Source organism: Rhamphochromis sp. 'chilingali', assembly GCF_963969265.1.
Source record: "Rhamphochromis sp. 'chilingali' genome assembly, chromosome: 2".
NCBI classification, from domain to species: domain Eukaryota; kingdom Metazoa; phylum Chordata; class Actinopteri; order Cichliformes; family Cichlidae; genus Rhamphochromis; species Rhamphochromis sp. 'chilingali'.
Genome location: NC_137930.1, coordinates 26,637,354 through 26,651,445, shown reverse-complemented (window position 1 = coordinate 26,651,445; position 14,092 = coordinate 26,637,354). Strand labels below are relative to the sequence as shown.

The 14,092-nt window shown below is 41.2% G+C and overlaps 1 protein-coding gene across 1 annotated transcript; it reads left to right on the top strand.

The window, feature by feature from the left end:
• Positions 1-2,585: 2,585 nt before the first annotated feature.
• On the top strand, positions 2,586-13,146 carry crkl (v-crk avian sarcoma virus CT10 oncogene homolog-like). The gene is made up of 3 exons (XM_080870955.1): positions 2,586-3,914; positions 4,291-4,762; positions 10,736-13,146. The coding sequence occupies exons 1-3, from the start codon at positions 3,604-3,606 to the stop codon at positions 10,868-10,870; spliced, it is 918 nt and encodes a 305-aa protein (XP_080727081.1). The 5' UTR covers positions 2,586-3,603; the 3' UTR covers positions 10,871-13,146.
• Positions 13,147-14,092: the final 946 nt, after the last annotated feature.

Here is a 14,092-nt window from a genome sequence, read left to right as displayed (position 1 = left end):
GCAAGGTTTAGTCTCAGAGAAACTGACCTTTCCGACACAGGTCTAATCCTGCATCGTGTAATCATCCTCTTCAAAACTTGATTTAAATTATAATTAACTGCAGTTTGCATCACTACACTGGAATTCCTTTAACTTTCTCACAGGATACATAGTTAGGCACAAGCAGTAGATGGTTTGTAAAATGTGTAGGTTTCTTATGAAGTCTTAAGTGTTAGTGGTGTGAATGAATCGGGGGGAAGGGGCATTTATTTGCAGACTAATAGCTTACACACAATCTGACTCCCTGAAATTAAACTGTGGCGATGCTCTCTGCAGTGTCTTAGTGTATTTTTCGGCTGCAGAAGACGCAACGTCTTCTGCAGCCGAAAAATAAGCTGGGTGGAGAGGGGGCCTCTCGGGCCATAATTACTTTTCTTTTTGTTTCGCCTGCGCAAAGAACAAGATCACAGGTTTTGTTCACTAGTTCCTTGTGTAGCAACTCATCAACCACCGATTAGGTCAAGGGTGGTTGTGTCATCTGTGCATTTAATCTTCAGACTGCAGGGCATCGAGACTGAGCTAAAAGAAGCAGCCATTCAAGGTTACTGTGTTGATGTGAGTTTAACAGAGGTCAAACGTTTTATAAGCTATTGCAAAACCAGTTACAGATGGGGTTTTGGGTTGAAGAACCAGCTTTTCTAGGCTTTTCTGCATGTGTGCTGACCTGAAGTTATCCATTTTAGTATGGTGGGTTTTTGTAGCAGCTGGTACTTCAAAAGAGCACTTGAAGGACTGTGGAACTGCTGTTAGGTAGTCAAAATGTCACGTTTCATTACGTTTGGACCTGTAGTATCGCTTAACCTTAACCTGCCACACAGACAGACAACAAAATCTATTGATAATGGGATGATGGCAGACATTGCATTTTGCGTACATCCACTAGATGGTGATGTTTGTGAAGAAACCTTCAGTGTGCATCTACATACAAGGTTAGACAGCAGGTCAGATAAAGGTACTGTATGTCTCACCCTGCAAAATCCCACAAAACCCATCACTTAAATGAAAAGTTGCCCTAGTTTTAAATGCATCAAAGCATGAGGTTGAAGCCAATATAAGCCTTTTTACCCATAATTCGAAGTAAACTAGTCTGTTTTTGTTTCTCTTTTCAATTAGTTGCAGCACTGCATCTTTGTGGAAATGTGGGAGTTGGCAGGCTTAAGCCATTAAGTCTCGGTGGGTGCAAATCTATTAACATTCAGACAGTGTTTCAGTGATGAGAGCTGTTCTGTGCCAGCTGTAGCCTCATGAGGCACGGCCACTGAAAGCTCAGTCACCACAGGGACAGAGCTTCTTTACAGATCCTGCTTTTATCACTGAGCAAAACTTATTCTGCTTGGCTGAATGGCTTGCCGCACTCTGCTTGTGTTCTCAGATGCATTCTTTCTCTTATATTGTATTCTTCTTCTTCAGAGACACTGCCCCTTGCATTTAAATGCGCGCTCTCTCTGCAGCATATTCTGTTTTGGATTGGGTCATTTTGGGTGAGCTCCAAATCGATTTTTCACAGTTCTTTGCCAGATAATACTTATTATCGAATGAATGAAGGGGAAGTTAAATAACACCAGGAAATGAAAATAGGAAACAAGTACAATTTTATACTGGTGGTATGAATAAGTTGTTGACTGAGCAAATATACTGTACCTATGAGCTGCGGTTATGTGGCTAAAAAAGTATATTAAAAACACACGAGCTGACCACTGACTTAAAGGCACAGAACACAAAAAGATCCGAGACAATCATTAAACACAGTACTAACATAAGAACACGTTGTTCGGCAGACATCTAACTTTTTTTTATTCAGAATTATAGCTTATTCTATCTGTGAATCATTTGATAGAGTAATGTTTCTATTTGTAGAAAAAAAGCTCAATCATGATGCTTCTCTTCACACACCTACATAACTACCTGTCAAAAGCACATATATTGGCACTTTCTACTCCACAATACTTCAAAGCTGCAATAGATTGCAAAAAATATGCTCCAGTGTTGTACGGTAAAAGTAGTAGTTAAATTAGCCTAGATTTAACAGAACCAGCTATGACTGTGAAACACTGCCTACACATATTTCCAATTAAGAATCAACTAATGACAGTGTGGGCATTTAAACTGAAATAACACCTCGCTCTCATACACATTTAGTATGTTACAGCAGCCTTTAACATCAGTGTTGCCTACTTAAGACCTGACTGCTTAGCCTCTGCTGGATTGGTTTAGCATTTATTTGAGGTTTAGCCATACTAAACTGTGTTATATTTTTGAGTCACACGCTGATTCCCTTTGAAGTTTTGAAAAGCAAACATCCAATTAAATGACTACGTCAAAGCAGGAACACTGAGTAAAAAACACACTTGTATCTCGACCTGCTCCACATTGCTATTTGCACTATAATCCCGAGACGATGGAACAGCAGAAGAATCTATCAGCAGAATGCTTCACTGAGAAATGACTGACACCTACTCTCGCGGAGCTAGGGGCTGTCCGTGGCTTCGCCAACCGCCCACCTCCTTCCATCACTCCCCCTCCCCTCTCTCTCGCTCCTGCCGTCAGTGACGCGCTGATAGAAAGCGGGACCTGCCCTCCGGTCGCCATTTTTCGACCTCAGTACTTCTGGTAGCCTGTGCTAGTGGGGACGAGCGGAAATAAGGGAAAGTATAAAATAAAGCAATCGTTAAGCCGAGATCCCTTGTGAGCGGTCGGGGATGCACGCGACAGCTTCCGTAAACGGTCGTGGCTCCTGAGATGCACGCGCAAGAGACGAGTCGCTGCCCTGAAATCATTTTTTTGTGTGAAGACGTGTTGCGAGCCGCCATTTTTCTGCTGTGTTGCCTCAAAAGTCTGCTCCGACTCGAGAAAGGGGATTCGAAAACGCGTTTCCATGAAGTGTGTATCGCCGTGAGCTCCGCGGGATTTCGGCTGATAGTTTCGTGACCTGCCGTGGACCTTTGTGCACAGATGAGGGATTATCAGATGTAAGAAAAAGGAAGAAGAAGGGGGGAAAGTGAGGCCACATTTTCCGCTCTTAGAACTGACACTGACTGGAGGAGATACATTTATTAGAAGAGAAGATTTGGTGTTTTCTCGGAAGGCGGAACGAAAAGGGGAAGCTTCATTGATCGTTTGTTGCTCTGGCCCTCCGTCAATGGTAGCCTGTCGTAAGTTTGCTCGTTTTTCTTCTGTTATTTGGCCCCCTTTTAACAACTGCTCGGCCGCAGCCTGGACTGCTGAACACAGGGACAACAGTATGCTCCAGAGTTGGATCAAGTCACTGGCAGCCTGCATCTGAAAGGAGAAAAAAAAGAAAACAAAAACGCCAAGTTGTTTTTGTTTTTCTTAAACAGATTTTTTCGGTGCCTGAGGCGTTTTGTGAAGAAATCACTCGGAAACTCCTTCCAGAGCGACGAGTGCCCTGCCCTGAGTCTTCCAAATCCTACAGTTTGCTGTGATTGGCCAATTGGAACCACGCATACAGCTTTTAACTTATTGCCTAGCCAATCCTGTAGTATTTTCCTTTCTATTATTATTAATATTAATTTGTAAGCCACATTAACTTATTTTTGAACAGAAATGTCAACTGCTCGATTTGATTCCTCTGATCGGTCCGCCTGGTATTTTGGACCCGTGTCACGACAGGAGGCACAGAATAGGTTACAAGGACAGAGACATGGCATGTTTCTTGTTCGAGACTCGTCGACCTGCCCCGGCGACTACGTACTGTCGGTGTCGGAAAACTCCAAAGTGTCTCACTATATCATCAACTCTTTGCCCAGCAAGAGGTTCAAAATAGGGGATCAAGAGTTCGACCACCTCGCAGCTCTCCTGGAGTTCTACAAAATCCATTACTTGGACACGACCACGCTGATAGAGCCAGCCCCCAGGTAGGGAGGTCACCCACCACGCCTCCTCCAGCACTTTACCATACTATTTTTTTTTTAAATATTTTTATCAGAACTAACCCAGTTTCACTTGGTTATGTCATAAAATCAGCACTATTACCACACATCTAGTTTGCTTGCTTGTTTGTTTGGGTTTTGGTACCACTGGAAAAATAAACCTCACTGAGGATTTGTGTGGTTTTACAACCAAACATGATACCACATTTTGGTAATTGAGGAGTTGGGTAATCGTGTTTGTAAAGGATTTTATTCAACAAATAATGCAGTTTTGTTGTATTCTAGGCTTCACAGTGATAACTTTTAAGGATAACAAATTAACATTTACTTAATTTCCTCATTATTTTTCGTTTTTGCTAAGGTATTCAAGTACGCCGAGTCCTCCTGTCCAGCCCATGGTTGGAGCAGAGGAGAATCTGGAGTATGTGCGGACTCTGTACGACTTCACCGGGAGCGATGCTGAGGACCTTCCCTTCAAGAAGGGGGAGATCCTTATCATCCTGGAAAGACCGGAGGAGCAGTGGTGGAGCGCCAAGAATAAAGATGGACGTGTTGGGATGATCCCTGTGCCCTACGTAGAGAAAGTGGTACGACCTTCACCCCACCCTGTCCAACCTTCTCATGGATCGCGAAACTCCAACAGCTATGGGATCCCTGAGCCCTCCAATGCTCTTGCTCATGCCTATGCCCAACCCCAGACGCCTTCTCCAATGCCCAACGCACCTGGAGCAGTTATCGCTCCGCTACCGTCCATGCAGAATGGCCCTGTCATGGCGAAAGCCATCCAGAAACGAGTGCCCTGTGCCTACGACAAGACTGCTCTTGCTCTAGAGGTATTGTATTTATTTGATCTTACCTGTTTTATTTCTTTGTTTTTGTTTTTTGTGTTTTTTCTAGGCGATCAATGTGATTTCATCATGTTTTAATGCACTGCTCATTTTTTATAAAGGATGGATATTGTAATTAAATCATTAGCTTTTCTAAAATCTGTTTAGCTGGACCTTTGATCTGTAACGCAACATCATGCAGTAAATTAATATGCCAGGTAAGGGCCTGGAGTACAACACGCTATAAGCTTCTTTGCCTAAAGCAGCAGTATCCCATCTTCAGTCATTTCTTAATTATTTTTCCATTTGTGCCCAAATAAATCAAAAATGTCTGTGTGCAGCTTAGACTTTTCTACATAAATTAGAGTTTATCACCTCAGTCAAGTTAAAACACTGAAAAAACTTGTGTAGAAGTCACAGAAGCTAAGAGGTTTTATAGAAGACTTTGTTTTTACATTTTCACAACCTGACATCTCTCTTGGAGCTGTCAGGTTACTTAAACATAGACAACAATCGCCAATCTCAAGAGTTAACTCTTATAAAAATTAGGTTGTGTGACCAAAGCTTGGAGAGGCTTCTGTGTAAAACGATCACTTCTTTTTATACTAAAATTGCAAAATTAAGTAGTAGAGGGACCTGGGGAAACACCAGTGCCGCCTTCAGTTACCGCAGTAGTTTTGCTGGTTCAATGTGAGAAAGTGTCTACAGATAAGCTTCGCCCTTTCTCAGTCCTTTTGACATTCTAGCCTGTTGATGTGTGCTCACACTAAAAGAATAATAACCAAACTGTGGTTTTAGCATCTTGCTGCTTGCTCTTATCAGGCCCTTCCTGTTTGTTTGAATATAAAAAGTTATTATTACACCAGGAGACTATCTGCAAGTTCACAACTAGCTCTGGACACTGGCTGCACAAAGATGCTTTGGTTATGGGGTGCTGCTGTTCAGTCAGAATACATGAACCACATCTATTTTGTAGCCTTGGATAGTTAAAAAAAACAAAACAAGTTTCTGGCTTTGGATTGGACCAAAAGTCATGCAGATATGAGATGGGTGGTTTGAGAGAGCTTAATATGATTCTTGGAATGATGAATAATAAATGCAAAACAAAAGTTTGCAGATGTAAATTGGAGGGTGGGTGGGGAATCTAGTGAAACTCACCACAGCATTGTGGCTTTTGATCACTTGTCTCTGTGACTGAAGCTTACACTCAGTGCTGTCCATCTAAATGCTAACCTGGAAGCGGCTTTGACGAAAGCATTTCTCAGCAGTCTTGCCTTCCTCAGTGGTACGCTGTGGCTAATACAAATCTGCTCTGACTGTGGTGGCATGTCGAAACATGCAATGCAATGCTCAATATGTGCCTCAGAAATATAGTGGGCCTCCAAAACACTCAGCTCCAATAGCAGATTGAGCTGTAGTGTAGTTTTTTTTTTTTTGTTGGTTTTTTTTTATCTTTTTATTTTTCACCCCAGGGGAAGGATGAGAATGCAAGCTATCTTAAAATAGTGCCACTTCCATTCACTCCCATCAGTTTGACAGCAGTTATAGGTGTAAAATAGGGCAGTAGATATGGATACAGAGAAGTACTTCCTCCCTGTGACTCTTTCTTGCACATAAATGAGTGTAAATTGAGCATATCTGAATCCTGCTAAAGGTTAAGCAGTTTTGTGTGTGTGTGTGTGTGTGTGTGTGTGGGGGGGGGGGGGGGGGGGGGGGTGTTTCGTTGATGTGTTGTTAAGTAATCGACAGCTAATAGCAGTCACCTCAAAAAATGTCCCTAACCTCATTTAGACTCAAACTGCGATGCTGGTTGAGTGCATAAACAAGATGCATCAGCTGGCTAGTGTCTCTGCACCCTTCTGGGCCTGTTGTCGCCCATCTTTTATTAGCACCGAAATGAGATTCCAGCTTCCATTTAATAAATGTTCATGTAACTTACTGTAATAGATAGAAGAGAGGAAGAGACGAGGCCAAGGGACGGCTGTAAAGAAAGACGGGTTGCACCCGAATGAGCAGTCAAGAGTGAGCATGTGAGAACTGAAACTTGAGGCGGGACTGTGTTTGCCGCTTACGTTTTCTCTGTGATCATATGGTGTAGCAGTGAAGCAGCAGATGGAGCCATGGTTAGCAAGAGATGAAATATTAAAGTTAAATGTGGCTCTTCTCGGTACATGCATGATTCCCAAAAGTACATCTGAGATGATTATTGATGCAACAGTGCATTTGTTGGTGCCGGCATAGATGCTCGTATAATGCTTGCTGGCTCGTGTCATTAGTTAAGTGAAGAGTACATTTTCTCTGTTTCTAAGAGATTCCCCAAGCTGGTCTGATGGACCTTCAGGTGAACAGCTTTAGATGTTTTGTCCGGAATCGGAATTAACTCGTTTTATTTTTATTTATTTATTTTTTAATAAACCACCAGAGTCTGGCAAAAAGGAAACTTTGGCCCCTGAAGGCATTAAAAATGTTAACATGTGAGAATAAAAATAAACTTGACCTAACATTTTTTTAAAATGATTATTATTAATCAGGGATTGATTTAAATCCGATTGGCATCCATTTTCATTGTTGCTTCTTTTGTTTCCATTTCATTTATTTATATTTTAGTTGTAAATGTCACAAAACCAAAATTTTCTGTGACACTGCTTTGATTCTTTTTCCCAACTTGTAATCACCGACCTGTGTTCAGGGTGATATGGGTAATGCGTTCCCACGGTTCATCCTAGGTTATGCCATTTTATGTTGTCATCGCAGGTTTTAGAAATTGCCACATCTATTTGCATTGGCGAGCTCCACCTAACTCCAAGTATTAGTTTATTTCAACTGGACATAAGTAACCATAAAGCCACAGGAGGTTTCATTCCCCAACTTTGCCGTGGAAGTACTGTTAATACCTGATGTTGCACAGTGCTAAATTTCAATGGTTGGATTGATTTCCACAGAGAAAAAATAATAATAATGGTAGTTGTTGAAATCTGCATCATAGATAAAGTCTTTGACGTCAGTGCTTCCAGCTTTAGGAACAGAAAGCTCATGGTCAGATACATGTATCACCACTTTGCCACCAGCGCCAGTCTTCCTCAGAGTAAAGTAATGAAACTGTTCCAGATTCAGTGTTGCTGCATTCGTTACATTGTCCATGCAACAAATGCAGATTTGTTTCTTGGCACAGTCTTCTCTCTAGTGTGGATAGTGATAGCCCTTGTACCTGCTTAAAGATGGGCAGCACTTGAATGGTTCAATAGGTTCACTCTGCAGAGTCCTGATTTGAATTCTCTTAACTGAGCTTCATTTAAGGAATCTGCATATTCAATCTAGGTTCTGTGTGTTTACGGTCCTGTGAAGACTTACAAATGTAGACATCCATAAGGTTCTCTGAATGTATATATGGATACAGCTTTAATTACTGCTGGTTAGTTCTCTGGGATACCTTCGCTACTTATGTCTCTCAAAATGTGAATACTGGGGGGGGGGGCAGCATTCCTTAATCGAAAACCTCCTCCTGGTTATGCTTTTCCTTGTTCATTTGCGTAATCTGCAGCCTTGCTTTTTCTATTTTGCAATTCCCGACAATTTTGGTTTGCAATTTGACTAAACCCCAAGTCACCATTCGCCTGTCAACAAAGCTTTGCTGTTCACAGCTGTTGGTGTGTGCCCCCTTTCAGCCTCTGATTGATACACAGTATACGATCACAGACTCTGGCTATTAATGTGCGTCATAACTTTTGAATGAACTGACGCAGCTTAAAAAGCTTTATTGACTTTTTCTGCTGTACTTTTACAATTACACAACTCCATAACTTCAAGTCATAAAAGGTGATTCCCACAAGAGAGTTTCCTCTCGGTTGGGTCTGTCTTTATTTTTTTATTTTTTTATTTTTAAATCTGGAAGCTCTTGGAATTCCAGATTTGTACACCATCTATTTCAATGTATCCACATTTTCTAAGTCTTTGGTTTTTAAATATACTGTGTAGCATGCTGCAAAAAGCTCGGCCTAAATGGAGATGATGCTGTAGAAGTTCAAGACAAAGAAGAGCACCCAGAATTTTAAGTATCTACACTTCACCAGTGTTCATTATAGTTGGTTAATTCAAAAAAGGCATCAAAAACTTTCACTAGCTAAAGCGGTGTTTCCATATATAGAAGCTGCGACTGGACATACAGGCAGATAAAATCAAGTATTCAAAATACTTAAAACATGCATTCTTAAATAACAATGCTTTTCTGGCTGAAGATTTCTATCTACTTGACATAAGGCAACATTTAACACATTAATTTAAACCTTATGAAGTTCTCAACGTACAAACCTGACCTTTTCTGACTTTTTGACAGATCTCACTAATACTTTTTATGACTGTATACATCATATACTTGTCATTTGAGAGTGACATCGTTGTAGTTCCAAAGTCCAGGACAGGATTTGAAGCTTCATTCAAATCGATGCCACACTGGTGTGCCCTCACATCGTATTTTCAGTCATGGTTTTGATGATGGACTTTTCCCCCCTCCTAATCCTGATAAAGAACATATGGCTTTAACAGATTGGGGTCACACGCAGTGTCACAAACCATCTGAGCGACAGCTCGGCGCTCTTCTGTCATCTTTTAACCTGCGGTGTAATGTGACAGTGGAGATCTGACAGTCTGGGTTTTATTTTAGAAAGCGTGTATTAATAAATCAGACTGGATGTTCTGTAACCTCAATAGGGCTGCCACGATTTGTCGACTAGTCACGATTACGTCGACTATCAAAATCGTCGACGACTGATTTAATAGTCGACGCGTCGTTTGAAGCTTTGTAAGATCCCAAAAGACCCAGGAATAAGTAGCAGGATTTAAGAGTGTAATAACGGACTGAAACAGAAGATGGCAGCACTGCATGTACAAGGATGCCAGCTGCCGTTAAACCCCGAAGAAGAAGAAGCAGCTGTGTCCCAGAATTCATAGCGCGGCCCAGCTTAGTTTCCAACAATGGCGGTAGCTAGTTAGTTTTAATATTACTCTTATTATTCTTTCTGGGTCACAAAATAAACGTTTAACATATTTTCAGGCGAGAATGTAGCTGTGTAAACCTCAAATATCGGCTCAGTTTATCAGGACACCACATATTTTCAAAAGCGCTCCGACGTTTTCGGAGACGTCTGTTACCCACTAGCTCGATAGCTAGCCGGGGGCTAGGTCACTAGCGCTGTGAGAACACCGGACTCCCAGCAAATTGTTTTCAAACCCACCGCCGTCTTTCGCTACTCAGGTTAAATATATATGAGTCACTTAGATAAATTAAAAATGTTGTTGTTTGGCTTTTTTTTTCAGTATTTTAGTTGTTCCTGAGTAAATCGGTTTGTCTGAGATTAAAGTTATAGTTTTTACACAGCTGAATAAACGTCAAGCAGACAGCTGATTATCAGAAGTGTGAGATGCTGGAGAATTTACTCCGGTGTCCTGTTATATTTTAGATAGCAAGGAGTTTATTAAACTCCACCGAGACAATCTGCTAATTTCATTAAAATTGAATAAACTACCATCTTGTCTTTATTTTTAGTTAGCACCTTAAAAGCTTAAAGCTGTAAGCTAATGATAGTTATATAAGAGTAGATGCTGCTGGTGCAATAAGCTGTAGTTTTACGTCCAGTGGATGATGATCTGATTAGTCGACTAATCGCATAAATAATCGGTGACTAGTCGACTATCAAAATAATCGTTTGTGGCAGCCCTAAACCTCAAAGGGTTTATTGTTGTAGTTTGGAACAGGCTTTAAAACAAACATAAGCCACTTGTCATAAGGATTTCGTTTTTTTTAATTGGGCCTATGACTGACTACTGTAAGACACGGATTGTAGTTTTGTTTTACAAGTTTCTGACTAAAATGTTTAAATGGCACAAAACAACTCCCCAATACTGCATCGTGCAGAATGTCTTGTGTGTAATTAGGTTAGACTTTGACACCAGTTCTCCTGTAACTCTGCTTTCTTTTCTCAGGTTGGTGACATTGTCAAGGTTACGCGGATGAACATCAGCGGTCAGTGGGAGGGAGAGGTGAACGGACGGAGGGGTCTCTTCCCGTTCACCCATGTCAAAATCATAGACCCCCAGAATCCAGAGGAGAGTGACTGACCTAGGCGTTCAGCTGAAGCCTCTCTCCCGTATCGCCGAGTACCCGAATCTGCTGGCTGTCTCCATCTTTTCCTGCCAGTGTCACAGTTATGTGCTTGCCTGCTTGGGGCTGTACCATGATAGCAACCCCCCTCCCCCTTTCCTGTTGTTGTTGCCAGCCATTGCAAGGCTTTCTGACTGTTTACAGCTTTGGACATTAGATCCAAACTAAAACCTGACCCCACTTTCCCAGGTCCCTTTTCCCTTATCTTTGTTCCAGGCTGGGTGGCATTTTTGCATTAGTGTTCTTTTCATTTCCAGATCACTGGGCATCAGACTGTGTGTGTGGGTATGTATGTTTTTGTGTATGTGTGTGTCCACAATGGATAGTTAGCATATAACATCACGTCTTTTAAAAAAAAAAAAAAGGAAAAAAAAGTTTTCTCTTAATATTTGTTATGTTTGACGTCTTTGGGACTTTCGGAAGTGTTGATGTATGCTTGTTTTGTTGATGTGAGAATATTTGTATGAAATAGGGAAAGAAAGAATTATCCCTATGGACTAGGGAGAGCACTGAGGCAATGAGGAGCTAACCAGCCAGTCATGTTATTTCTCCAAACAATCAAGTCACTGTTGTACCTTAACCATTGCACAAGCACACACTTGTACACATTGGCCATGAGTTATTCAGGTAGACAGATTTTTTTTGTGTGTGTGTGTGTGTGTGTGTGTGTGTGTGTGTGTGTGTGTGTGTGTGTGTGTGTGTGTTACAGATTAGGAGGAAGTAGAAAGAGATGGGGTGTGTGGAGGATTTGAGTTGGAACATGGCACGGTAGATCTCATTATCCCATCCATTCTACATCCTGACTGGCTGATAGCTTATTTATCTTATGTTACTAAGACATGACACGGCCATGTGACTTCATCATAATTGTTGCTATTTTCTAAATCATTGTCCAATGATTAATTTTATTTTTTTGTTTGGATTTGTTGACATGGATAGTGGGGTAACCTTGCATCTCCACGTTGGTGCCTCTTTACTTGCTTGGAGATCATTGAAGACTAAGACACATTTTAGATTATATGCATTAGGAGTGCCAAGCTTTGAGCAGGGTTTCTAAAGCCAAATAGCAACAGCCCTGGCGAGCACTTTCCACAAGCATCTGACTACAAGGCTAAACATACTAAAAACATAGTGTCCACACAGTGTGGGCATGAGGACTTGAAGCCTTTCCACTGAGATGAAGAACTCAGTGGTGTAGGTCGGGGAAGGAGGAATGTCTGAGCAAGCCAATGAGATCCCATCAATGCCTTTTCAAAGTAAGACAAGTCTTACTTCTAGCGCATGCAATCCCATCTCTGGCCCTTTAGTTTTTATTGTGATGATACTCCTCTCAATGTAGGATTTTTATTAACTTTTTTCAACCAGCTTTATTCCTTGAGTATTTTCGGTCTGCACACCAATTATTCTTCTCCTTCATGCTGAGTAGTAGAAAGAATCTCATCACACCGTGCCACAGCCGATTCTGTCGAGCCGAGGATTAAACAGATGTGCAAACGGTGCAGAACCCCAGGTCTGTGCTGTAAAAACTGATCAATCCCACCCCTGCCCATCCTACCCCCCTCTCTGTCACTTCTTTTAGCGCTTTCTGTTAACAAAAGGAAAAGGAGAAAATCATTGCTCAGCAAACGACTTAGAAATCTTTTAGTTGTATCCCTGTTTTCCTTTTCGGTGAGTTCGTAGTAAGCTATGAAATCAAGTATTTTTGTTAATGAGTGATGTTATTAAAAGTAACCATGGGTGACATTTTAAAAAGGGAAAATGAATAAATGCCTGCTGGTTGCCTCTGTGCATGACCTCTTAGCCAGGGAGATCATATTTTTTTTTGTTTTTTTTCCCCCCTCGCCAAATGCTGCTTGATGTCATTAAATTCCTCATTAAATAAAAGTTTCTCGTTTAATCCCACCTGCTGTGTACAGACGCACCGTGTTGGGGTTTTCCTTGTCAAGCTTAATGAAATCTTACTAATTAAGCAATACACTCTGATAATTTCCCTTTGAGATGAACTTTGCTTTTTCCTCATGCTTCTGAGTTATTTTGTAATGGCATTAACAGTATTACTGTGCTCTCTTCACATATTTTAGGAAAGCTTGTCTTTTACTTAAAAAAATTGAAAGATTGTGCCTTTTATTTTCTTATTCCATTTACATGTGTTAATATTTCCCATGGTTAACACCTGTGCTGGTAAAGACCCTTTATGTACATAACAAGTAAATAAAAATGTTTACTTCTTTAAGTTTGCCCTCTGGTTCTGTCATCGTGTTAACAGATGGTTGGGTGTGACGCGTGTTGGCTGCGGCTCGACATTAACAGTTGTGTATGTAGAGCGCAGGACAGTTGCTTTTTTTTTCTTCTTCTTTTTGACAGTTCCAGTTTCGATTCTCCCCGTGCCCAGGAGAAAGGAAGCAATTAATGAATTTTAATGAAGTGCTAATAAAAGACAGTCAGCTGACCCGCAGATGGGGGAATGGAAAAGTTTTCAAGGGCAATGTTTCTGGTGGTCATGCTCTGTTTGTTCCGCACTTTGCAAACCAGGTACTGAGCGGTATAAATCAGCAGGTCCACCAATATTTCTACTTTGTATGTGCTATTATGACTACTGTAACAAGGTCTCTGCAAACAGTGTTGTGAGAAATGAGTGCCCTGCTGTCTCTGATGATCCTTTCTGCTGCTGGGGGACAGTACTGCTGCTGATGCGCTTGGCTAAATGCACTAAAATGATTCCTGCCACTGACTAGGACAGGTTAATGGGAATTTAATGATGCTAATAACTTAGCTTGAGCCTACAGACGGTTGCTCGTGTTAGTTTTGTTTATGCAAACCATTACTGCTCTTAACATAGTATCAGGTTTATTTTTTTATTTTTTTTATCTGGTGAATTATGAACAAAACCCAGACATTTTGGCACGCTAATATTTAATCCATCGTGACGCATATTCAGAAAAGTGGATATTGTTGCAGTGACCTATACACAGATACAATAACCAGCTCTCATCTTGCATGGAAAGTCCACACCCTGAAACGAATGCTGATGTTCAAGGCACACCAACGAATGTATGTACAAGTATTGAGTGCTACCCTTGTACACAGACAGCAGCGGTCTTCAAGTTGGTGAAACTTACATGTTGTCCATAAAACACTAGAGGTTGAACTGTCCTGTTTGCAGAGTGATGCTTTGTAGC

Coding starts and splice junctions, on each gene's coding strand:
- crkl (XM_080870955.1), top strand. CDS start 3,604: ATGTCAACTGCTCGATTTGATTCCTCTGATCGGTCCGCCTGGTATTTT. Junction 3,915..4,290: donor CTGATAGAGCCAGCCCCCAG/GTAGGGAGGTCA, acceptor GTTTTTGCTAAG/GTATTCAAGTACGCCGAGTC. Junction 4,763..10,735: donor AGACTGCTCTTGCTCTAGAG/GTATTGTATTTA, acceptor TTCTTTTCTCAG/GTTGGTGACATTGTCAAGGT.